The 24,822-nt window shown below is 37.8% G+C and overlaps 1 protein-coding gene across 1 annotated transcript in view; it reads right to left on the reverse strand.

The window, feature by feature from the left end:
* CDH8 (cadherin 8) overlaps positions 1-24,822 on the reverse strand; it is a 404,121-nt gene that overhangs the window by 253,435 nt on the left and 125,864 nt on the right. The window contains exon 3 of the mRNA XM_086349550.1: positions 10,880-11,174. Coding sequence (XP_086205676.1) covers positions 10,880-11,174 — 295 coding nt within the window. The remainder of the gene's footprint in view (positions 1-10,879; positions 11,175-24,822) is intronic.

Below are 24,822 nucleotides of genomic sequence, written 5' to 3' on the forward strand. Positions count from 1 at the left end.
ATCTATATGCTTATCTATGCATGTGACTATCCTGCCATTTAAATTTCATCATATTTTTCTTTATGTAACATTACTGATAAGAATAGAAAAAATGGCACATATCTCACATAACTGTGATTGCTAATCAACCAAAGAATAAAAGCAATTTGGGCCTAAAACTCAAATAGCAATTTTCCAAGTCCAGTGAATCCAGAAGCACAATTATTAAGTCCACTATGCACAAACATAAAAATCAAAGAAATAATATTAAAAAATGTTCAAACTCTAGGAACCCCTACCAGCTCTGAGAGGTAAGGAGGGCATGACATACTTCAAAAAGATATTGACAAAGGTGTCCCACATTCATTTTCAGCCAAGACTTCAGGATTTCACAAATGCGTGTTTCAGAGCTGCCCTGACATGCAGTGCATCCCTTTCTCTGACAGGCGAATGTGGGCAAAGGCTGAACTCTATATGCTTTTTCTCTCTAGCCCCTTTTAATTCATGATTTTCTGAAATGGGCATGTAACAAAAAGTCGTAACACTGTAGGTATTGATGCTAATACACAGAGCTCTAGACACAAACATGGCTTGAATAACTTAAGAATGATTTGCCCTTTTGCCTCAAAAAATCAATAAATGTGTTGAATCCTAAAATATCCATTCTTATCAATCTATGAGGACAAAGAGATAGAAAGACAACAGGGTCATGGAACTGTCTGGATAGAATTCCACCTGTGTTTCTTAAACTTCCATCTGCAATACAATGTTTTTTGTTGTTGTTGAGTGTTTTGATTTTCCTTATAAGTGCAGGTTTACTGATATGAGAATATCTCTCAGTACTTCAAGTACCAGAAGATTACTTGAATCAGAAGCAGTAGATGTCTTATCTTTTCAGAAGGGTTCAGGGTAGACTTGGATGAAGTATTATTCACCATAGAAAATCTACCAACAGGGAAGTGGGTGTAATTTTCAGAGAAGTTACCCAATGTATCCAGAAATAGAAAAATAAAAAATCTGAGTAGATGGACTCCCCTGGTGGTCCAGTGGTTAAGAATAAGCCTGCCAATACAGGGGATGTGCGTTTGACCCCTGGTCCAGGAATAGCCCACATCCCACAGGTCAACTGAGCCCATGCGCTGCAAGTACTGAGCCCATGTGCCAGAACTAGTGAAGCCGTGCACCCTAGAGCCTGTGCTCCCCAACAGAAGAGCTCCCCAATGAAGAGCCCACACACCACGACTAGAGAGTGGCCCACGCTCGCCACAGCTAGAGAAAGCCAGCACACAGCAATGAAGACCAAGCACAGCCAAAAATAATAAAATAAATAAACAAAGCTTAAAAAATGTAAGTAGAAGACATATTTCTGAAGAGCTTAAAGAAACAATACCAGGATAATTAAACTGAGTTTAATTTGATAATCAATTGAGTTTCATTGTGAGTGAGCACAAGGATAAAATGGAGGGAAAAAATAAAAGGGAAAGAAACAGAAAGTTAGCTTTAGCCACTGTTATGAATAGGCTGGGAATCCATTGTATAATTGGTATATTGAGTGGATGACCTGGTTGATATGAACAGGTTGATCTCAATGCTGCCGCCACTCAGATACTGTAAATGCTGAGTCAAAGGTTTAATTTTAATCTTCAAAATCACCAATTCAAATTAAGAGATACTCATGAATGGGAGATACAGGTCTCTAAATTAATCCCATCCCACAGGGAATTCCACTCTTTTCACCAGTTGGGATGGCGTTAAGGACAGAGTGTTTCCAATAGGTTCAAGTTTCAGGTATTTATGGAATTGTTGAAATATATTTTTATGTAATATTCTATTATATAGAACAACAGTGACACCAATATTACAACTTGTAAAATCAAATGAGGTATTTATAAGATTCTCTTTTGATTTACACCATACTGAAAAAAAATTTACTGGCTAATGATTGAGAATTCATCTTCTAGAAAGAATTCGAAGATTTCTGGTGTTTCCATGAAATTCCTAAGTCAACAGTCCAAATCTACAAGAAGAGACCATTGAAAACGTCCAGTTTATGTTGGCAATGAAACCCCGAAATAGAGTTGGGTCTGGAGTTCCTGAGGCAGACCTAAAATGAGTAGTTCTATAATTTTAACTATTTTCAAAGTGACTTTAGAAGGTAGATTTCTATATAAGTTTAATAACTTCCCTAAGCTATCCTATAGGAGAAGAAAATGGCAACCCACTCCAGTGTTCTTGCCTGGAGAATCCCAGGGACGGAAGCCTGGTGGGCTGCTGTCTATGGGGTCGCACAGAGTCGGACACGACTGAAGCGACTTAGCAGCAGTAGCAGCAGCAAGCTATCCTATAATAGAAGTAAATGTCAGCCCACTCCAGTACTCTTGCCTGGAGAATCGCATGGACAGAAGAGCCTGGTGGGCTACAGTCCATGGGGTTGCAAGAGTCAGACCCAACTTAAAAACTAAACCACCATCACAAGCTATCCTATCTGCATTCACGTATTTGAGTTGATATTTAGCCCATAGAACATTAAAATTAAAGACATCAGATTATAAGTTGACCAAAAAATAGTAAGAATCCCATTAGAAACAGTACAATAAATTGATTGTATATTGTTATCACTTAATTGATTCATAAAATGTCCCCTTACGGTTTAGAGAGTACAGAGGAGTAAGCATTAAAGCAAAATTTGATGGAAGGAGTTTTCTCTTCACAGAAGCCTTTCAAATAAACCTTGTTTATATCCCCATGATTATACACCAATCTTGTTCTTAGCCACCATGTAGAAATTACAATGCCTTTTGGAAGACTAAGTGGTTTTAGGTACCTCTCACAGTTTATTGCCAGTAACTTTCCCATTTGTATACTCCAGTAATTTCTAAGCCATAGATCAATTAGGCAGACCTTTGGGAATCACCAAAATCTGCACATCAGAAATCACTGCTTCATTTTTATCATAAGATACAAGAAAACATTCAGTTACTATACCAACTGTCTATGTAGTCCCTGGGGTTGCAAAGTGTCAGACACGAGTTAGCAACTGAACAACATGAACAATGCAGGTCCCTTCCTTCTGCAGAACAGAAACTGTACAGTCCTTTCCCTTCTTGGAGTTAGGAAACCACAGCTGTTACATATACTGATACCAGGTACAGCAGCTGGATTTCTTCGAAAAGTGTTTATTTCAATCTTCATGATTTCCCACCCATGTTTTCCTAAAGAATTTCAAATTTGTTTGTCACTCTGAATCAAATAAGACAAAAACGATAATCAAATCCATCAAGATATGTTTTTCTCTCTCACTTTGCATCTCTCCTTTAAAATAGAGAAATGCTACCAAATCTTTTCAAAATCTAGCCGAAAGAGAGAAGGAAAACCACCACCTCTACATTATGAAAAAGATGTATGTTAGGTTTAAGACAGTTTGTCAGTATGAACATCCTTTGATCTTTTAAGCCTCTGTAACATAAACTGCTTCTTTAATAATAAAAAATATGAAAATGAATTTCTAATTATTAATTGGGGAAACTTCTTTTTATGGGATGAAAATGTCTTTCGGGCAGTGACAAGAATAACAAGCTAATGCATATAAGCTAGAGTCATCATAATTTTTAATTTGCTCTTTAGAAATTGCAAATTTGACTATTTAGCTGCATGTTAAATTAACATGTGACCTAACATAGATTCAAAATTCTCTTCTCATTAGACATGTGTTTTTATAAGTTTCATAGTATAAAATTATGCAGTTTTGCAAGATACTTTTTAAAAATAGTTTCTGGGATCATATAAATGTCTGAAATCTCCAAAAGGGCATAAAATATGAATTTATCAAATTCTTATATACTAATACTCTAAACAGTCTGATGTAAGACAATCATTTTACTTTCTTTAATTTGGTGTTTACCAGTTAACTTTGATTTTTTTCAGTAAATCTATTTTGAGCACAGGTTGGAGCCACTGCCACAGGTCTGTTGTACAACTGAAATACACAAGAGAATAGAATTTGAGAGTATCATATAGTTTCCTGCCTCCATTCCTGACTGCCTGCCACCTAAACAGTTCATTCCAAAAGCCATTAAGCATGGCTGGGCGAATAAGAATTCACAGAAAGGCAGGAAGGTGGAGGTAGAGTGAAACGGTGATAAACATTTGTGTCAGGGAGTCAGGGGATGGGCAGAGCAGCAAATGAGAATCACTTACTACAGCAGTGAGGGGTGATGCTAACACCAAATACATCAAGGGAAAAGAAACAGGGTTCTAACTGTTGGAGAAAAAGAAACAATTAGAATGAACCTTGTGGTGTTGCTTTGGCATTGGAGGTATAGAGGTGAACTCATGGTAATGCATGTAGGGGTGTAGATTTGATCCTTTTGCTATAAGAAGACTTTATTAGGACAACTGGAGACATCTGACTAAGGTGGGTGCATGCACTAGCAATGGTGTATCACTATTAATTCCCTAATTTTGAAGGTTGAATTGTGTTTGTGTAGAAAATCATCCATGTGGCAAAGACTGATTGAAGAATCTCACGGTGATGGGTTATCATCTCAGCAATGCACCCTCTAAAAGTTGAGGAAACATTAATTTGGACTACAACTGCAACTTCTCTCTAAGATTAAATGTATTCCAAATTAAAAACGATGAACTTTACATGGGCCTTGGGTTTGAAGACATTTACCGTAAAAAAGTCTTCCCAGGTGGTGCTAGCAGTAAAGAAGCCACCTGCCAATGCAGGAGACAAGAGACACGGGTTTCATTCCTGGGTTGGGAAGATCCTCTGGAGGAGGGCATGGCAACCCACTCCAATATTCTTGCCTGGGGAATCCCATGGACGGAGGAGCCTGGTGGGCTACAGTCTATGGGGTTGCAAAGAGTCAGACACAACTAAAGTGACTTAGCACACATACACATACCAAAATAGAACAAAATTATACAGAAAAGACATACTACTAATGGTAAGAGAAGACAGGAGAGTGAGAATAAAACATAGAAGGGTCAACACTAAAACTACTCTCAAATGTTAACACTTTACCTTTGGCTGAGTCACTGTTTCAAGTAGAGTAAGTCCCCTTGCATATTATGTACTGACATCCATAACCTCTATAGTTATGATCCTTTGCAAAGCAATGAGATTTTCCTTTCCAAAATAAATTTTACTAAGTAACCTCTTGACCTTCTGATTTTTTGATTAATATTTTTTGATGGAGAGTGCATTCTCTTTTACAGTCACCACCAGGAAATCCAGAGTCAATCCCAGTTATTCTCTTTAGTTTTTACTTTAATATTAACAGCACTTCAGCCCCAGTTATTCACCAAATGGCTCTCAATTAATTTTACTGTGATTTGAATTTCTATGTGATATATTGTTCTTATATTTTTAACATGCTGATATTCCTATTTTTAAAACTGTGTAAGATTTCACCCACACTTCTCTTTGTCCAACTCCTGTCTTCTTTGTCCAGCTCCTCAATTTAATTTGGAAAGTATGCTAACCTAAAGAGCTCTTCCACCTTGGAAAAACAGTAATTATTATTGATAGGCAACAGAATCATTAGGCGGTGGAATTATAGAGCATATATAAGTGAATTTCTCTAGAGATATTATCAAAGTTTAGTATAGCATACTGGTTAAAACCTTGGAAAGAAGAGCCACATATCTGGATTCAATCCCAGCTCCACCATTTAATATCTCAGTTTGGATTATTTTCCCCACTTTTCTGATTAAAAATAATGAATAGAAAAGTTAATATCAGTACTAATGTTAAAAGACTGTTGTGAATATTGCACACTTTTAACAGCATTGGGAATATAGCAACTTTTTTAATACACATTGATCACCATTATAGAAGCCTTGCATCTCAAAGAAAACTAAGAAAACCTCCAGTGCCATGTTTTATACAACTTTGCACTCAACAACAGTCATTCATACCAGCTCAAGTCCTACTTGGCTTTCTCATCCATCCCTTTATCTCCCTCTTTACTAATATACCCTTTAGAATACAATAGGGTTCATTGCAATGTATGCAATTGTGAAACACAAAGTTAAGGCTTCTTGAGCAACTTTTCCTTGACTAAGGCATTCACAGGGCTCCCCTCATAGTTCAGTTGGTAAAGAATCTGCCTGCAATTCAGGAGACCCGGTTCAATCCCTGGGGAAGATCCACTGGAGAAGGGATAGGTTACCCACTCCGGTATTTCGGGGCTTCCCTTGTGGCTCAGCTGGTAAAGAATCCACCTGTGATGCGGGAGACCTGGGTTCAACCCCTGGGTTGGAAGATCCCCTGGAGAAGGAAACAGCTACCCACTCTAGTATTCTGGCCTGGAGAATTCCTTGTACTATCTAGTCCATGGGGTCGCAGAGTCAGACATGACTGAGCGACTTTCACTTCACTTTCAAGGCATTCATATCATATACACAATTTATTGAATGATACTAGTATAAGCAGCTCAAAGATGGTTGTTTGTGAAGAAACAAATATCAACTGAGCACCAACTCTATGGCTATGCCAAGTAATTCGAATATACTCATTGAATTTTTCCAAACATATTTTCTTAGGTAAGGATTCTTATGCACGCTACACAGAGAAGGTAAGGCTTAGATGGGTTATATCACTAACACAGGTAGAAAGCAGATTTGCAGACAAATTATCCGAGATTCTATTTCCAAGCTAAATACAGAGTTCATTTTACCTGAACCCAGGGGTGGATGCAAGAGATGAGAGTTTGATGTCTGGGTTGGGAGGATCCCTTGGAGTAGGAAATAGCAACCCACTCCAGTATTCTTGCCTGAAAAGTTCCATGGACAGAGGATTCTGGTGGGCTATAGTCCACAGGGTAGCAAAGAGTCAGACGCAACTCAGCATATGTGTAAAAACACAATCAGGGTCTACAGTCCTTCACTCCAATATCCAATAGCATAAAAATATTTAAAGTGTCTGGAACGTATTAAGTGTGGGCAAATTTTCACTGAAAAGCCAACTTTAACCTTGCTAGCTTGGGATCCACAGTAAAAATCAGACAAGCTCACACATCGCTCTTTACGCAGTATTGCTATAAAAGTGAATTCTCATCAAGTTCTGAAATAAACAGTAGAATATAAAAGAGCTCTGCCTCCAGTTTCCAAATAAGATACTTCTAAAATAATTTGGCTGCCATTTGGGCAAATATATATGTGTGTTTTGTCTTGACAGCCTGTCAACTGGCAGACAGTTCTGGAATATCACATTCATTTCAATGTAATATTGGTAAATTTCTCAATTATAATTTTATTTTTCTCTCTCTGCAACAGTGAAATCCCCCAGTCCTTGGCAGGTTTTGGCATTTCTGCAGTAGCAAAGGAAGAAAAATGAAAGAAGGAAGGCAGGGAGGGAAGAGGCAGGCTGGAAGAGAACAGTGGTGATAGGGAGAGAACAGAGATAGGAGCTGACCTTCATCCTGATATTCACCTTCATGAGAAATGAAGGGAATAATTCACACTTGACAATAAAATAGTGCAGCTGCCTCTTCCTCCTTTAACCAGAGAGGCTGGAGTCAAACAGAAACCAGACGCCCGATGCATAAAATCGATACAGAGGAACAGTCCAAAGGTAATACGGGAATGAGATTAATAAAAATAATTTTATAAACCACAACTACCAATTATTGAACACTTACTTACTTTATGGCATGCCTTTACCTTGTATTTTACCAAGCGATTCTCAAAAAATGAAAGCAAGATAGAAGTTGTTATCTTTGCATTGTGGCTAAGGGAAATAAGCAACAGTTTCACCTCCTTGAATTTCAAAGTTAAGCAGATATTCAAAATTTCATCCATTTGGTTTCAAAATCCCCTTCTTTCAACTGCAGCATATTCCATGTGGTTTTCAGCAGAGATGTAACAAGCTAAGCATTTTTAAAATAACTATGTAAGTTAGTGTAGATTATTTCTTTTATAAAGAAATACTATACTATATTGTAAATATAGTCTAGTATTGAGCAGTATAAATATAGTATAAATACTATACTATATTTATAAAGAAATACTATACTATATTGCCATACTCTTATAAAGAAAAATCTTTCAGATAAAGGAACAATGTATAGGTCCACATACACATTGTGTTATATAGCTAATAATATCTTTAAATTCCTTTCCTTAGCAGAAATTGACCATGACGTTTGCAGAAGTCTGTATTTTATTGTTTTCCCTCAGCGTATTTATCAGGGACATGACTCATATACACAGGAATGGAAGCCTCTGACACATCTACAATACATAGGTATATACTTGGCCATTAAAGATGTAGAAATTACAATAATGAGGAAAAAATAGCAGCTTTCTGTTGATCATTTATTTGTAATTAAGTATTCTGTATGTGGGGCTTCCAGGTGGCTCAGCAGTAAAGAATTAATCTGCCAATTCAGGAGACGTGAGTTCTCTCCCTGGATCAGGAAGATCCCCTGGAGAAGGAAATGGCAGCCCACTCCAGTATTCTTGCCTGGGAAATCTCATGGGCAGAGGAGCCTAGCAGGCTACAGTCCATGGGGTCATAAAGAAGTGAACACGACTTAGTGATTAAACAACAACAATTCTGTACGTATTGCAAGTGGTAACGGTCCTTTAAAATCACCTTACACTAACAGAGACACACTCATAAATTTAGAGATCAAACTTATGGTTGTCGGGAATGAACGGGGGATGGAAGAGTTTGGAAGTGTGGTGGACAGGTACACACTGCTATATTTAAGATGGATAACCAAGAAGGAACTGCTGTACGGCACATGGAGCTCTGCTCAGTGTTATGTGGCAGCCAGAGGGGAGGGGAACTTGGGGGAGAATGAATACACGAGCTTGTGTGGCTGAGTCCCCTTCTCTGTTCCACCTGAAACTATCACAATATTGTCAATCATCTATACCTCAATACACAATAAAAAGGTTTTTTTTAAGATGGATTAGGCAAGTTCTCTGCCCTAAATAACTTGATGAAATAAGAAGCAAATAAAAAGAAAGAAAGAAATGTAGTATTTCTCAGCTCCTGTTTACCTGTCAGAATTTAAAAGAAGTATGAACATGAAGGTGTTTTTGATCATTTGTGGGTTCCTTTCTGTTGTAGTAGTGATGGAAGAGAGAGAACTTCCTGCTAGAAATCCCTAGAAGTTTCCCACAAACTTTTCCTAGAAAAAGTATCATTTCAGCCTACCATAGAGGAGTGACTTGATTTTGATAAGAAGGGAAAAAATACATAAAAGTAGGATTCTTCACACAAGAAATAGACAAAATAGAGTCTTGGTAGAAGAAATACACTGGTAAGATGTGAACACCTGAAGTCAATTCTGATTTGCTACTGCAATGAGTGCATTTACCAAAGTTATAGTGTAGGTTAAAAAATAAGAGATCAAATTAAGCCAACCTATTTACCTAATTTGGGTTTTTGATTTGTATCTCTATTTGTGTGTGTGTATGTGTTTTATCACATTATGTTCACCTACTTCTAATTTATGTGATTTTGCTGTGATACTGGGAGGGATTGGGGGCAGGAGGAGAAGGGGACGACAGAGGATGAGATGGCTGGATGGCATGACCAACTCAATGGACGGGAGTTTGAGTGAACTCCGGCAGTTGGTGATGGACAGGGAGGCCTGGCGTGCTGTGGTTCATGGGGTCGCAAAGAGTTGGACACAACTGAGCAACTGAACTGAACTGAAATCTTTATAGGTTGTCTTAAATGCAGTTTGAAACAAACTAGACTATCCATTCCACTATATGCTTAGGAATGACTTTGGTGATCTAGGGCCCTGGATCTTAGATTCTGTCTACTACTTTTGTCAGACAAGGAAGAACTCTAAAATTCCCTTTTATCCTGGTACAAAGTCCTGGGTCAGGAATTCCTGTATCAAGGCCAGAGTTTGGGGATGAAGTGAAGCAAAAGTCTCTCAGTCGTGTCAAACTCTTTGCAACCCATGGATTGTGGCCTGCCAGGCTCCTCTGTCCATGGAGTTCTCCAGGCCAGAATACTGGAGTGGGTAACTGTTCCCTTCTCCAGGGAATCTTCCCAACCCAGGTATCAAACCCAGGTCTCCCGCATTGCAGGTGGATTTTCTATCATCTGAGCCACCAGGGAAACTGGAGAATACTGGACTGGGTAGTCTATCCCTTCTCCAACAGATCTTTCCAACCCAGGAATCGAACTATTGTCTCCTGCATTGCAGGCAGATTCTTTACCAGTTGAACTACCAGATAACACTGATTTGGGGATAAGTAAGCAAATACAAAAAAAGGGAAGAAAAAGGTAGGAAACCGTGTTTTGAAATAAATGTTGTTCTGTAGAGTATAATGAATATTTCAATGGCTCACAAATAGTGGGAGTGAGTCACTGGTGATAGCAAGGATTCTTTTAAAAGTTCAGTTCAAGTAAGATAAGCACAACACACAAGCCTCTAGTAGCTGATTTCCTAATCCACTCTAGACTCTACCCACCAGCTCAGTGAAATATCTGGCTGACTACAGACCTAGACACTTTTCTATTTCTCTATGTGCTATATCTGCATGTGAATACACACAAACAAATAATTAAACATCAAGCAAATATCAATAGGATTAGTCTGGCATGTTGGAACAAATCTTGATAAATCCGCCTCAGTAACAATACTCGAACTCCAGGTCTATGAGAGGAATACAAATTCAGCCTATTGAAGTACTGTCGTGCAAGGAGAGAGATTTTAATAAAACTGCTTCGTCAGTTCCTATTACTCAGGGACTAAAGCTATTGAGCTGTGGAACTGAGGCCAAAAATGGGGATTTGGAAATGCAAATTAGAGATAAGACGGTAATAAATGTCTCTTATTCAGTCACACACTATCCCTGATGCCAAAAGCTATTTTAAAGATGATTCTTAATAGTTCTGTGAAAATGGAAGCATACATACCCAAAATGGACATCTCTGGCACAGTGGCATGATAGGGTCCGTTGAGAAACTCTGGGGCATTGTCGTTGATGTCTTGGACTTTAATAATAAATTCAGACGGAGGTTCAAGAGGCTTATTCGTCTCCCAGTCCACTGCCTGAGCGGTCAGGGTGTACTCAGCTTTTTCCTCTCGGTCAAGTCTTTTTATAGCATGAATATCTCCTGTTACATCATTGATTTGAAAGATAGTCCCAGCTCCATCGCCTGACAGGATGTATTTGATTTTTTTGCTCCCAGGATCCAGGTCTGTGTGTAGCTAAAATGAAAGGGGACATTGGTTAGTGATGTGGCAATTTGCAAAGTATGTTTTAAATACCTCCTGTTTCAATATAACGTTGTTTCTTTCTACAGTGATTATAACTTCATCAATTTCTGCCAACAGTAGCTGCACAGAGAGTCTGTGCAACCGTCTGTATGTCAAGTACAGTATATGAGAGTCAAACAAATATGTTTGAATGCCTTTAAAAAATACTCTGGCCCGTTCAGTATAAATTGATACACATTTACAATGATAAAAAAAACTGAGCAGAAAACACTAAAGTATATGTGTTCCTTCAATTTATTCATATATTTACTTGCTTAGTATTAACTGATGTGCAATTAGAATGATAAAAAGATTGATAAGAATATATAAAAATGTATGCATTCTTTTCAATTTAATAAATTTAAAGTTATTATTATTATTAGTTATTTTTATGGGCTACTATCTGTGTGCCAAAAACTGTGTGAATCACTTCTCATGTACTAATTCTTCTCATTTTTTCCAAAAGTCATTGAATTGGAATATTTCATATGAAACACAAGAAAAGGGAAGTTTGAGAAGGTATATTGTAACATCTCTACAGTTTCTACTTGATAGAAACAAGTGCAGCCGGCCTAAAGTTCAACTCAGCTCTGGCTGCTCTATTCATAACGCTGACATAATTCTAACAATCTGATGGATATTAAGACCTTATGTTTGTGTAAGTTATTTTTTCCCCTTTGATTTGTATAATTCTTCTAGTCCAGGAAAATTATTCCCATTTTACAAAGATGACTGAGACCAGATTATGGGAGCACATTTTCCAGAAATGGGACTTCTTTGAGAAATAAAAACTTTGCAGCAGGAATTCAGATCCATCTTCAATCATGGCAATAAATATTTATTGAACACCTACTCTGCCTAAAACATTTTGGTATGTACTGGGGAAAACAGAATCCCAAAATTTCATAGTTTATTCTCGGGAGGGAGACAAAAGTGTTCTGATATATGGGGCTTTTTCTTTATACTATATAGACTCCTATTAAAAAATAAAATAAAACAAGAATATATATTTTTAATTTGCATTTTTAAAAGGAAAATTCATTGGATTATAGTTGTAAAATATTCCTTAAATGCACATATTTTCAGATAAACACAATTATTTAAATGCCAATATAATTAGTTATTGGGCTTCCCTGGTGGCTCAGATGGTAAAGAATCCGCTGCAATGCAGGAGATCTGGGTTCGATCCCTGGGTTGGGAAGACCCCTGGAGTAGGGCACAGCAACCCACTCCAGTATTCTTGTCTGGAGAATCCCCATGATCAGAGGAGCCTGGCGGTCTACAGTCCATGGAGGTACAAAGAGTCGGACATGACTGAGCAACTGACTTATGTGGGGAAAGAGGAGAGGCTGAGACGAGCACACACATAACCCCAACACAAAAGATCTGGCAAGCGCCATAAGAATTGTTTATGGTGTGCATAGTTCGTTCTCGCATCATGAGATTTTTAAATACCTGTTCCTTAAAATATATATATGTATATATTGAAGAAAAAAAGTCTTGTGCAAAGAAACTCCTATAAACTCAAAAGGCATTGTGTTCTCTTGGGATCACTTTTGATTCAGAACAGATTTTATCACTTTCTTTGCCAATTTAAATTTTATTTAGCTCCTCAATAAATGAAAAGAAAAGATTATACAAAAGACATAAAACAGCAACAACGCGTCCAAATGCATCTAGATCGCCTATTTTACTTCTGAATATTTTTAAAAGTTAAAACATAAGATTACATCAAATATTTATTAAACCTCAAATTGTATCCATTTCATTTATTGTACTAAACTTATTAACAAGAGGAAATATTGAAATGCCACTTCATCTTAATGAATGTGGGAATATAATTCATTAATGTGATATTAATCCAAATTTATGATCATTTTAATTTATGTGCATTTTAATATTCTATTAGCATTTTTATTAAAAAAGAAAAATTTGAATAAAGTATGATTCATGGATGTTCCCATTCATATACATGCATTCCTGAGACTCAGAATGTATTGACATGTGTCACTCTTGCCCATCACAGTTTTGCTATCAAAAATTAAGTCATTCAAAATACTGTTATTATTTATGTTAGAGCTTATTCGTGCCATATTTTCCATACATTTATGAATGGCCTCTGATTAGTAAATCCTATCATATTCTTAGATTTTGATGGTCCTTTCCTTTGTATTTAGAAATAACTGAGGGAGAAGGGAACAGCATAGGTTTTGAAAAAACAATAAGCTAAGTAAAACTCAGATCTCGCTAACTATGTGAACTGAAGAAATTAACACATTTATTTGAGCTTCAGTTACTTTGCCTCTAATATGGAGATAAGATACCTATTTTGCAGAATTGGTTTTATAATCTGAGATGATCTATTTGAAAAACAGAAAATTTAAATATTAACTGTATAATAACTGAAGCTGTTTCTACTTCATAACATCCTCAACTATATACAGCTATCTGAAAACACTATAATAAAGCCTATCTGCAAGCTGAGTGAAAAGTTCCCAAAATTCCATCCTGAAAAAATGGAGAAAAAAGCTCTTAGCAAACACTGTGTACTTCCTCTTTCTTCTGGAAAATTATTTTTAGCAAATCTCAGCAAAATCCAGAGCCCTCATGATCTTAAAAGGCAGAGTATTGTGTTTCCATATTCATTTCTTTCATCCAGTTATTAATATTGACACACACATACACACACTTGAACATGGCTCATTGAAGTAATCAACTTAACATTACAAATAAAGACCTGTGGGTGTGTAAGAATAGCAATTTACAGGGAGCAAATGTTCATAAGACTCCACATCTGGTCCTGAGAAATCAGAATACATGCTAATAAGCTGCTGCTCTCTTGGTTGGTCTTCATGTGTCTGTTTAAACCTGTTCACTTCAATGTATCAAGACTGTTCTGTCAACCCACCCCAGGACCTTCTCTGTGAGATCATGATGCCAAAGACATCCCAAATTCTCACACATCATGCATCATCTGGAAGTGTGAGGACCATCTCTCCTAAGGGCTGCTTCTGCTAATTATACCGGGATAAGGGCCACATGCAAATTGGCTGCAGTGGTAAGATGTTGGCCTGGCTGTGGTACAAAGACCTCATCCATTCATTGGTTAATTATGCACCAAACATGATTATAAGCAATGCAGACATGGTCTCTGCCCTCAAAGACCCACAGCTTTGTGGGAGATAACACAAACAGAAAATATTTGTTATTGTTACTGTTACTATTACTTTCACACACACTGATTACTTATTATCTGGTAAACATCTTGCATCTACATATGTAATCTATTCTCACAGCCAACCAGAGACCATTCCTGCATTTCAACAATGAAATGACTGAAATTCAGAGGTTTTTAGGGAACTTTTCCATAGAATTTACTATCAGCAAGTGGAAATCTTAACAACATAAGATTTAAAGTAAATTTCCTGGATTCAAATACATGCCCCAAGGCTCTGATACAGAAAGAAAGCTGGGGTGGTGGGGGGAGGTGGCGACGGAGTGCATATGTTAAATTTATTTAACTCACAAAATAGAGTGTGGGGAACAGCAAAGGCCACTACAAAAAAGTAATGATTTGGGTTTCCCTGGTGTCTCGATGATAAAGAATCCACCTGCCAGTGCAGGAGTCACGGGTTCACACGCTGCTGAGCAACTAGCCTGGCATCCTAATAGTTTTGTTTCAGTAAATCACAGTGGTAGGCAGGCACCCGTTAGCAAAAGTCTTAAAAGCAAAGGGAAAGAGGAAGTCAGAGGAAAACTTAGACCTCAATTCACAAAGCTACCTCAAATTGGGATTCCAAGTTCAGCCCCACACCCATGATCTGTGTCACCTACAACCAGATGAACCCCTGTGGTCACTCCCTGCAGCCTTGGCAAGGAGCACCGAGTGTCGGGTATACAGTGAGCAATCCTGGTCATTCATTGGTCATTCATGTTGCGTCTTCCATTTCAGGGATTGTAACAGGACCACAACATAATTGAGCTGAATTGTGAGCATCAATGTAATTACACCCTCACTATCTTTCATATATTTGCATAATATCCCCTAATTACAAGTTTAAAACTTTAAAAGCCATGGGAGGAAACATTTGCATTTCCACTTTCCTTTGCATTCCCACTGCCTAGTAAGGTGTCTGTCATGCTCTTGGGGCTCAGAAAGTGTTTGCGGAGTAAGGTAAAGGAAGGGAAGGGAAGGAAAGAACACCGTCTCATTTTATTTTCAAAATAGTAATTTAAAGAAGAGTGAAGAAATTTAGAAATGTGAGGTCTAGTGAGCTGAAACCTTATCTACTCTAAACATAAAACCCTGAGTTCCCTCAATTCTGCATTCAATTTTAGCAGAACTCCTGAGACATAGCAGAGGGAACATCAAGGGAAGGACGAGTGGATGGATGACAGTGGATGAATAACAGAAAACAGAGGAAAGTGCCTGATATTCAATAGCACTGTCCTCAGAATAAGAGCCCCTCCTACCCTATTCTTCAGTGTCACCCATCTCTCTTTTTTTAAATTAGATACATACTTTTTTATTTAAAATAAAATACTGCATTCATTTTTAAAATTTAAGTGTGCAGTGATATTAGTCAAAACTAATACAAGCATTGGCTAATCCCTGTTTAATTATACTACGGACAGTTTGTACTTCACTCTTCTAAATTTCCATATTGAGCCTATATTGTCCTTACAATATGAGAAGAAAGCAGCTAAACTAATCTAACATCTAGTGATTTCAGCCAACTTATTATGAAAGGCTAAACTACTTTGAATTTATGGCACTTTCTGATTATTGAGGCTAGAAGAAAAATACCTTTTTGCTTTTCTAAATGTTCAATTTATTTCTGAATTTAAAATTAGTAAATGTACCCTTAAAGATCAGATGACCAGAGATAGTTCTGTGGCTGTCAAATTATAAAAGTACAAACTACTTTTCCACCTTCTTCTTCAGAATTCTTGAGGACACTGAAGTACTTCTAGTATCAATACAGTAGAGCCAAGAGAAGATAAAGTCTCCTCTGAGTGCCTATCTTAATACCAAAGAATGACTTAATTACCGTGCTTGCCAACCTCTTCCTGGAGAGTGAGTGATGTAGAATAGGACTCAGTGAACTACGGGGGAAATCAGCTCCTCATGTGAACATCTGTAGCTCTGACCTCGGAACTTACTTTGAAGTTCCACTCAATCCAAAAGGAAATCCCAGGAGACTTTCTCAAATTTCCTGTCTTCCTCTAGAGTTACTGGGAGAGAATCAGAATCTTTAGAACCCAAAGGGGTTAACAATGATCACTACAACATGAATCTCTCTCACTTACTGATTCCTGGTTTTCATCAATCTATTCTCCCTTGGAGAGAACAGCAAGCTTAGCACACTTAAATAAAGTCACATCTTACACTGTGTTCTCAGTATCTAGTAGGTGCCTGTCAGGGAGACACAGGTACTTCGGGCTAACGATCTATATCAGTTACAAATGGATGGATAATCTAATTCTTAAATGGTAACCAATTAATATCAAAGGTGGGACCAGAAACGTAACAGAGTATAAATTTTTGACCAAAATGATAAAGAATGCAGGACTTCACTCTAAATCAGGTACACATTTAGGCTGCTAGGGGAGTGAAAGGGCAGGTAAGGAGAAAGAGTAAATTGATACAGGAAAACAATACATTCCTGTTTTGAACTGCTCCCCCACCAGAAGGACCAGAAGTTTGACTTGAAGTCTACTTATTTTAACCTGTAGTTCAGTCTTCTTGCACACAATAGAACATCTCACAAAAGATGCTGACCCAACATGAAACGGTCCATTCAAGAATGAGTTTGCTTTCATCATTGTATTCAAGTAGAACTAGACAACCGCGGGTTCCTGATGCTTTGAAAGTGAAAGTGAAGTTGGTCAGTCGTGTCCGACTCTTTGCGACCCTATGGACTGTAGCCTGTCATGCTCCTCCATCCATGGGATTTTCCAGACAAAAGTAGTGGAGTGGGTTGCCATTTCCTTCTCCAGAGGATCTTCCTGACCCAGGATAGAGCTAAATTAATCATAATACGACGGTGGGAGATGGAGTAGGAGGAGTGAGATTGGACCACATCGCTTGTAAGATGCCTTTATATGCTGAAATGTTACAACACTTTAGTAAATCTAAATAATTATTTCATCCAGTCATGCCGCTTTATATTCCATTTACTTTATTGAAGTATGGTTGATTTTCAATGTGGGGTTAATTTCTGCTGTATATCAAAGGGACTCATATAGATAGACTGATATGCTTTTTTCATATTCTATTTCATTATGGTTTATCACAGGATATTGGATACAATTCCCTGTGCTATACAGCAGGACCTTACTGTTTACACATTCTATATATAACACTTTTCCTCGCTAAGCCCAAACTCCCAATCCTTCCCTCCCTTGCTCCCCCACCCACCCCCACACCGGCAACCACAAATCTGTTCTCTATTTCTGAGTCACATCATTCTTAACAATTTGCAGAAACAAATTATACAACTACAGCTCAGTAATAGACATAAGAACACCTCAGCATGTTAGTAAGATTGAGTTGGGAATATGCACTTACGCATGTGATCATACACTCTGAAGAAATAATTCAGTGAAATAATAATAGTCCTTCATTCTCATACAAACCAAATTACCCTGAAATTTGTCTTACACGGTGAAAGAATGAAGAAGACACAATCACCGATTAAAAGACTAGAACAGAGCATCTTACAATGCAGGTGACCTTCTACGTTGACAAAAAAGTTCTGATGTTTTACAGGAGACAAATGTGTAGCATCCTGATATCTCAGATCTGCGGTCTTTGCACTCTGCGTTAGCTGCTGGTATGAGTGCTGAATACCTTAACCTGGCCAAGGGGAGCAATGCCCAGAGAAATAGAAAATTGGAAGCAAGTCTGAGTAAACTGCTGCTTCTGGCTGCAGGAATCCAAAATTATCACCAGAATTAGGAATGCAATACTTGTGCTACTGTTTAAGATAGTAAGTGCCACAAAGACAGGGCATCGAGGTATGTTATTCAACAATCTTCTCAACAACAAGCATAATAGCTGGTACATAGCAGATGCTCAGTAAAGTCTAATGGCTGTTGTGTCTGTATAGGATCTATCATAACGGCCTGCACCTTGTCAGTGACTTTACAAGGATGAGAGATACAGGTTCTGTAAATATATGGATTTTCTCAAGTTCACATAATTAACAAATAACAGAACCAGATGTAACTCAGTAAATCAGATTTCAGAGCCTATACATTTTGGCATCTTTCCAGAGAAACCCCCAGGACTGCATATCTAGTTAGCCTGGGGGTTTCCTAGTTCACTGTATGAGAAGGAGATGGGCTGGAGCAGACTCCCTACTCTGTCCCTAAATGTCAATAGGCATTTTTTAAAGACATTTAGAAGCCATGTGCATGAAGCCATAAGTACAGTTTGTCCTATAAAAGCTTGAAATAGAGTAGAGACAGAAATAGAAAGGCAGTATGCTCAACTAATAGGAATGCAAACAGAGAATATTGACAAGAAGAGGCTGGCAGGCTGTTTACCAAGAGACTTTGCAAGCCAACACTTATGACCTTGGCAAATTTGCTACTTTCTTCAGTCTGGACCACAGCTTTATGGGTTTGGAAACATGACATGTAAGTTTACAGAAAATCCAATCTCTCTTAGCCAGACTCCAATAAAGAAAGTTCCCAAGTCCAATTTTTTTTTAAGGGAATGTTTTGATGATAAACAGCATTTCAACTATCTGAGCGATCATGATAAGCAAAATTTCTCCTTATATAAAGACCCACACACAAGTGAAGCCAAATTACCCTTGTTGATAGGATTCAGAGAAAGGAGATGGATCCATTCCATAATGATGTCATAGGAAAAATAACATAAGTGTGCCTATCCTACCAAAATGATCTTAAACATGCTCTGAGGATGCTTAAGTTCTGTATTCTCAGATTTCTTTTTCTTTTCTTTAAGTACTGAGATCAAGACTCCAGTATTTAAGCAACTATAGGGGCATAAAGAAGGAAATTGCAACCCACCCCAGTACTTTGCCTGGAAAATCCCATGGATGGAGGAGCCAGGTAGGATGCAGTCCAAGGGGTCGCGAAAAGTCGGACACGACTGAGCGATTTCACTTTCACTTTTCACTTTCATGCATTGGAGTAGGAAATGGCAACCCACTCCAGTGTTCTTGCCTGGAGAATCCCAGGGGTGGGGGAGCCTGGTGGCTGCCGTCTATGGGGTCATACAGAGTTGGACACGACTGAAGTGACTTAGTAGGGGCATAAAAGACATTGAACTCCTTTCATTTGGACATATCACTGGAAGGACTGATGCTAAAGCTGAAGTTCCAATACTTTGGCCACCTGATGCGAGAAGCTGACTCACTGAAAAAGACCCTGATGCTGGGAAAGAGTGAGGGTGTGAGAATAGGGCAACAGAGGATGAGATGGTTGCATGGCATCACCGACTCAATACACACGTTTGAACAAATTCCAGGAGATGGTGAAGGACAGCGAAGCCTGGCATCATGCTGCAGTCCGTGGAGTCACAAGGAGTTGGACACAACTTAGCAACTGAACAATAATACTTTCTTATCGTATGTATGTTGATAACATACTGGCTAATATATTAAATCCTACAGGGTTGGAAGTCAATACGTTTCTTTAAGGCAATCAAAGATTTATAAAGTAGTAATTGATATTATGGGAACCAGAATGAACGCCTGATAAGAAATAGAACAAACAGGAAAACACTGAGGGATTTGCTTAATCTCCCCAGAATTCGGTGTCCTTGTTTGTAAAGTATTTTTTAATAACAGTTTTAACAACCTATCATTACAAAACCTAAAGGGTTTTTGTAATGCTTAAAATATGCCAATAGATAATCGGTAAAGCACATTATCTTCTAGGAACTAAAACATTCAAACAAAACTGCATATAGGGTGGATTCTTGTGGAGACTGAATCTTGGAATTACAATGATAGATTCTGCCAAAACTGGAACTTCTTTCCAAGAAAAATACACCTAACAATATATTGTGGGTCAGAATTCGACATGCAGCATTACTTTGTAGTAAATACAAGAATGTTACTTCTTGACTAAAATGCTGTTTGTACAAAGTAGCTTAAACTCTTACATTGGACATTCTTATATTGGGAATATAATCACATATTTGGTACTTACTGTTTAGGAAGTACAGACAGTAGATTTATTTGGAAGCTTTTACTCTTTTTTCAGCTTTAGTGATGTGTATTTCACGAATAAAACTGTAAGGTGTTTAAAGTGTACTTCATTTTTATTTCTTGTTATTCAAAAACTGTAAGCCTAGAAGTAAAAGGGGGTGGTCAATGTGCATTGTGTCATTGAATAAATGCTTGTGTGTGCCAGAGTGTGGGTGAATAATAATTGTGGATCTATTACTAAAAGAAATTTAGGTGAAAGGATCAAGCACATTAAATTCTATGAATCAACACATGAATGAACAAATGGACATATTGTTGAGTAGGTGGGTGGAAGGACCACAGGGTTTCTCACTAAAAAGACTCATTTGGGAAAACATAATAAATTTTTTCTCTCAAAGTCCTATTCCTTGTCTTATACTCAAGCAGACATAGTACTTGGGAGTTCAACTATAAATTATAAGAGATTCTTATACAAAGATCCTTGGAGCATGTTTAGTTTTCAACTCAATCATCACTCTCCACAAATCTCTTGAAAATTTTTCTATCTCTCTTTCCATATATATATATATAGATAGATAGATGAATAGGACAGATGTCGATATGAGAGAGGGAAATTTTGTTCAGAATAAATAGACAATGTGATAATATACAATGTAAGCAAGGTGAATAGGACTAAAAGGAGACAACTAAGATTATTAGCCAAACAAAAGAAGTAGATTTTAAATAGATATGGACATTTAAAACATATATTAAGGATATTGTTAATATTCAAAGATCAATTTAGACTGAAACCTTCAGTTCAATTCAGTTCAGTTGTTCAGTCATGTCCGACTCTTTGTGACCCCATGGACTGAAGCATGCTAGGCTTCGCTGCCCATCACCAACTCCCAAAGTTTACTCAAACTCATGTCCATTGAGTCGGTGATGCCATCCAAGCATCTCATTCTCTGTCGTCCCCTTTTCCTCCTGCCTTCAAACTTTCCCAGCATCAGGGTCTTTTTTTTTGGGGGGGGGGGACTGACAATTCGTTTCATATATGATATTATACAGGTTTCAATGCCATTCTCCCAAATCATCACACCCTCTCCCTCTCCCACAGAGTCCAAAAGACTGAGTCAGTTCTTTGCATCAGGTGGCCAAAGTACTGGAGTTTCAGCTTCAGCATCAGTCCTTCCAATGAATATTCAGGACTGATTTCCTTTAGGATGGACTGGTTGGACCTCCTTGCAGTCCATGGGATTCTCAAGAGTCTTCTCCAACAACACAGTTCAAAAGCATCAATTCTTCAGCACTCAGCTTTCTTCACATGCCAACTCTCACATCCATACATGGATACTGGAAAAACCTTAGCTTTGACTAGACAGACCTTTGCTGGCAAAGTAATGTCTCTACTTTTTAATATGCTGCCTAGGTTGGTCATAACTTTCCTTCCAAGGAGCAAGCGTCTTTTAATTTCATGGCTGCAGTCATCATCTGCAGTAATTTTGGAGCCCAGAAAAATAAAGTCTGACACTCTTTCCCCATCTATTTGCCATGAAGTGATGAGACCAGTATAACCTTCCGTTATACTGTGGAAAAAGGAGAAAACATTTAAGAAGGTTGTGTCAGTGTCCTTTATGTTTGAAAAGACCTTGATTAACCAGAGTCCCAATAGGAGTTGAAAATATGAGACAAATTTCTGATGTGGTAATCACAATTACTTGCTAAACAGGATGCATTTTGTTATCCAAAAACTGACAAGATCACAGTGGGAAAGAACACAGTGGATAACCAAATGACAGTCATCTATTCTCTCTGAAATTCTCTCTTTATAAAGGGACTGTGAGGTAATCAAAATGCCATGAACTTGGAAGAATGTTGAAGTTAAAGTTAAAAGTGAAATAACATAAACCCGGGATTTAGTTTGGGCTATAGAATAGGATGTGACCCTGGCAAATCATTTTTTTATGTGATCAAAAAGCCTGATAAGTGTTGTCCAGTGGTTAAGACTTCATGCTTCCCATGCAGGGGCCCCTGGTTCAATCCCTGGTCGGGGAACTAAGATCCCACAGGCCATGTGGCATGGCCAAAGAAATCCACAAACCCAAAATTTAAAGCCTGACAATAACTTAGCTGTGTTACCCACTCCTACCCCTTGAACACTGTAAACTGTCTCATTCACAACCTCAATAAGAAAGAAGAGGGTCATGACCAAAGCACAGATTAAACAGAAATATGCAAGTTTGACAACTCAATGGGTAGATGAATTATTGATTATTCATCAATGGATTATTGATGTGTGGGTGGAAAAATGGACAAATGTGGTGATAAAAAATTAAGAGGAAGAAGAAGGGCCGTTAAATGGTTTTGTTGGAGAATGGATAGGTGCACAAAGAAATAGATAAGAGGATGGCTAACTAAATAGATTCACAAACACCCTTCCTTTTCGAAAAATGACAATCAGAAAACCTGATTTGAATTAAAACTAGTAGATATGATTTCAGACAAATCACTTTAAATGTCCCTATTTTAGTTTCTTTTTATTAAAATGATACCAACAAAGCCATTAGCACCATTATAAAAACATTTACCTGACTGTTCTAAGGATAGTATGTATGTAAAAGTTGTTCTTAATTATTTTAACTCTACTCCCCCAAGTTTCATTCCTATAGTATCCCTATAGTGATGGGATGGGGGCTTCCCTGGTGGCTCAGTTGGTAAAGAATCTGCCTGCAATGCAGAAGACTGTCTGCAATGCAAAAGATCCATGTTCCATCCCTGGGTTGGGGAGATCCCCAGGAGAAGGAAATGGCAACCTACTCCAGTGTTCTTGCTTGAGAAATCTCGACAGAGGAGCCTGGAGGGCTATATAGTCCATGGGGTTGCAAAAGTCGGATAGGACTTAGCGACTAATGACCATAATGATGTGGAAATGGAACCTAATATACCATCACTTATGGAATTAGATGCTAATATAGCCTTCAGTGCTATAAATACGTGTGTGTTTAAGACTGAGTGTGTGTGTGTGTGTGTGGGTACGTATGTGTCTGTCCACTCCATCTCCATTCTGTCAATGAAGCTTAGAAGTTAGCTGAAAAAATCCCTAATAGCAACAACAACCTGAAAACTAAAAATGCCCTTACTTTTCACACTATAAATAGATCTGTTGCAAATCCATAAATCCCCTGCAATAATAATGATATTATTAGTATTTTTTATGAAAATCAAGTTTTTTCATTCTTAAACAAAAACAAATAATTCTTTCAGGTCCTCTGTTGGAAGGTCAATAGTTTCTTCTTCAAAATTAATATGTTGAAGTTCTAACCCCCAGTACTTCAGAATGTGACAATATCATATATATATATAGATAGATAGATAGATAGATATAGATATAGATATAGGTTTCCATTTCCTTCTCCAGGGGATCTTCCCAACGCAGGGATCAAACCTGGGTCTCCTGCATTGCAGGCAGCATGTAGATTCATACACACTCATATATATGCATATATAATACATATATATCATATATATAAAATAACTGAGTCACTGTGCTATACACCTGAAAATAACATATGTTAAATCACCATACTTCAATAAAAATTTAAATAGAAAAGCATGTGATCATATCTGGTGATAGAGCCATTAAAGAGTATGTTTAAGTTAAAATGAGATCATTAAGATGGGTCTTAATTCAATCTGACTGTGTCCTTATAAGAAGAGGAAGCTTAGACACACAGAGAGATACCAGGGACACAGGCGCACAGAGGAAAGACCATATGGAGGAGGTATGGGAAAGGGTAGCCGGAAGGCAGTTGTCTGCAAGCCAAAGAGACAGAGATCTAGGGAGACACCCAACCTGCTGACACCTGGACTTTTGGCCTCCAGAGCTGTGAGAAAATAAACTTCTGTTGCTTTAAGCTACTCTGTCTTCTGCATGTTATTATGCCAGCTCCAGCAAACTAACATATCCTCCCAAATCACACCAGCTACTTATCAATGAATACCTTACTCATACAAAATGGTGGCTGCAATTTACAATGATTATACTGATATGTTACAATTCTAAGTGCTGTAGACTGATAAATAGCCCCCCAAAGATATCCATGTCCTCACTACTAGAACCTATAAATATGTTACCTTACCTGTCAAAAGGGCCTTTATGTATGTGATTAATTTAAGGACCCTGAAATGGGTAGATTATTCTGGGTTATCCAGGTGTGCCCAATCTAAATATATGTATCCTTTAAGAAATTTCTTCTGTCTGTGGTCAGAGGGAGATATGATTGCAGAATAATGGTCAGAGAGATTTAAGTCTGCTCACTGTGAAGATGTAAGAAAGGGCCGAAAACCAAGAAATGAGTAGCCTCTAGACTGAAAGGTTTAAAAAGAAATAACAGATTCTCCCTGGAGGCTCCAGAAAAGAACACATGCAG

This window comes from Bos grunniens, chromosome 18 (assembly GCF_055505025.1).
Source record: "Bos grunniens cultivar Pamir isolate PY7600 chromosome 18, Bosgru_T2T1.0, whole genome shotgun sequence".
NCBI classification, from domain to species: Eukaryota; Metazoa; Chordata; class Mammalia; order Artiodactyla; family Bovidae; genus Bos; species Bos grunniens.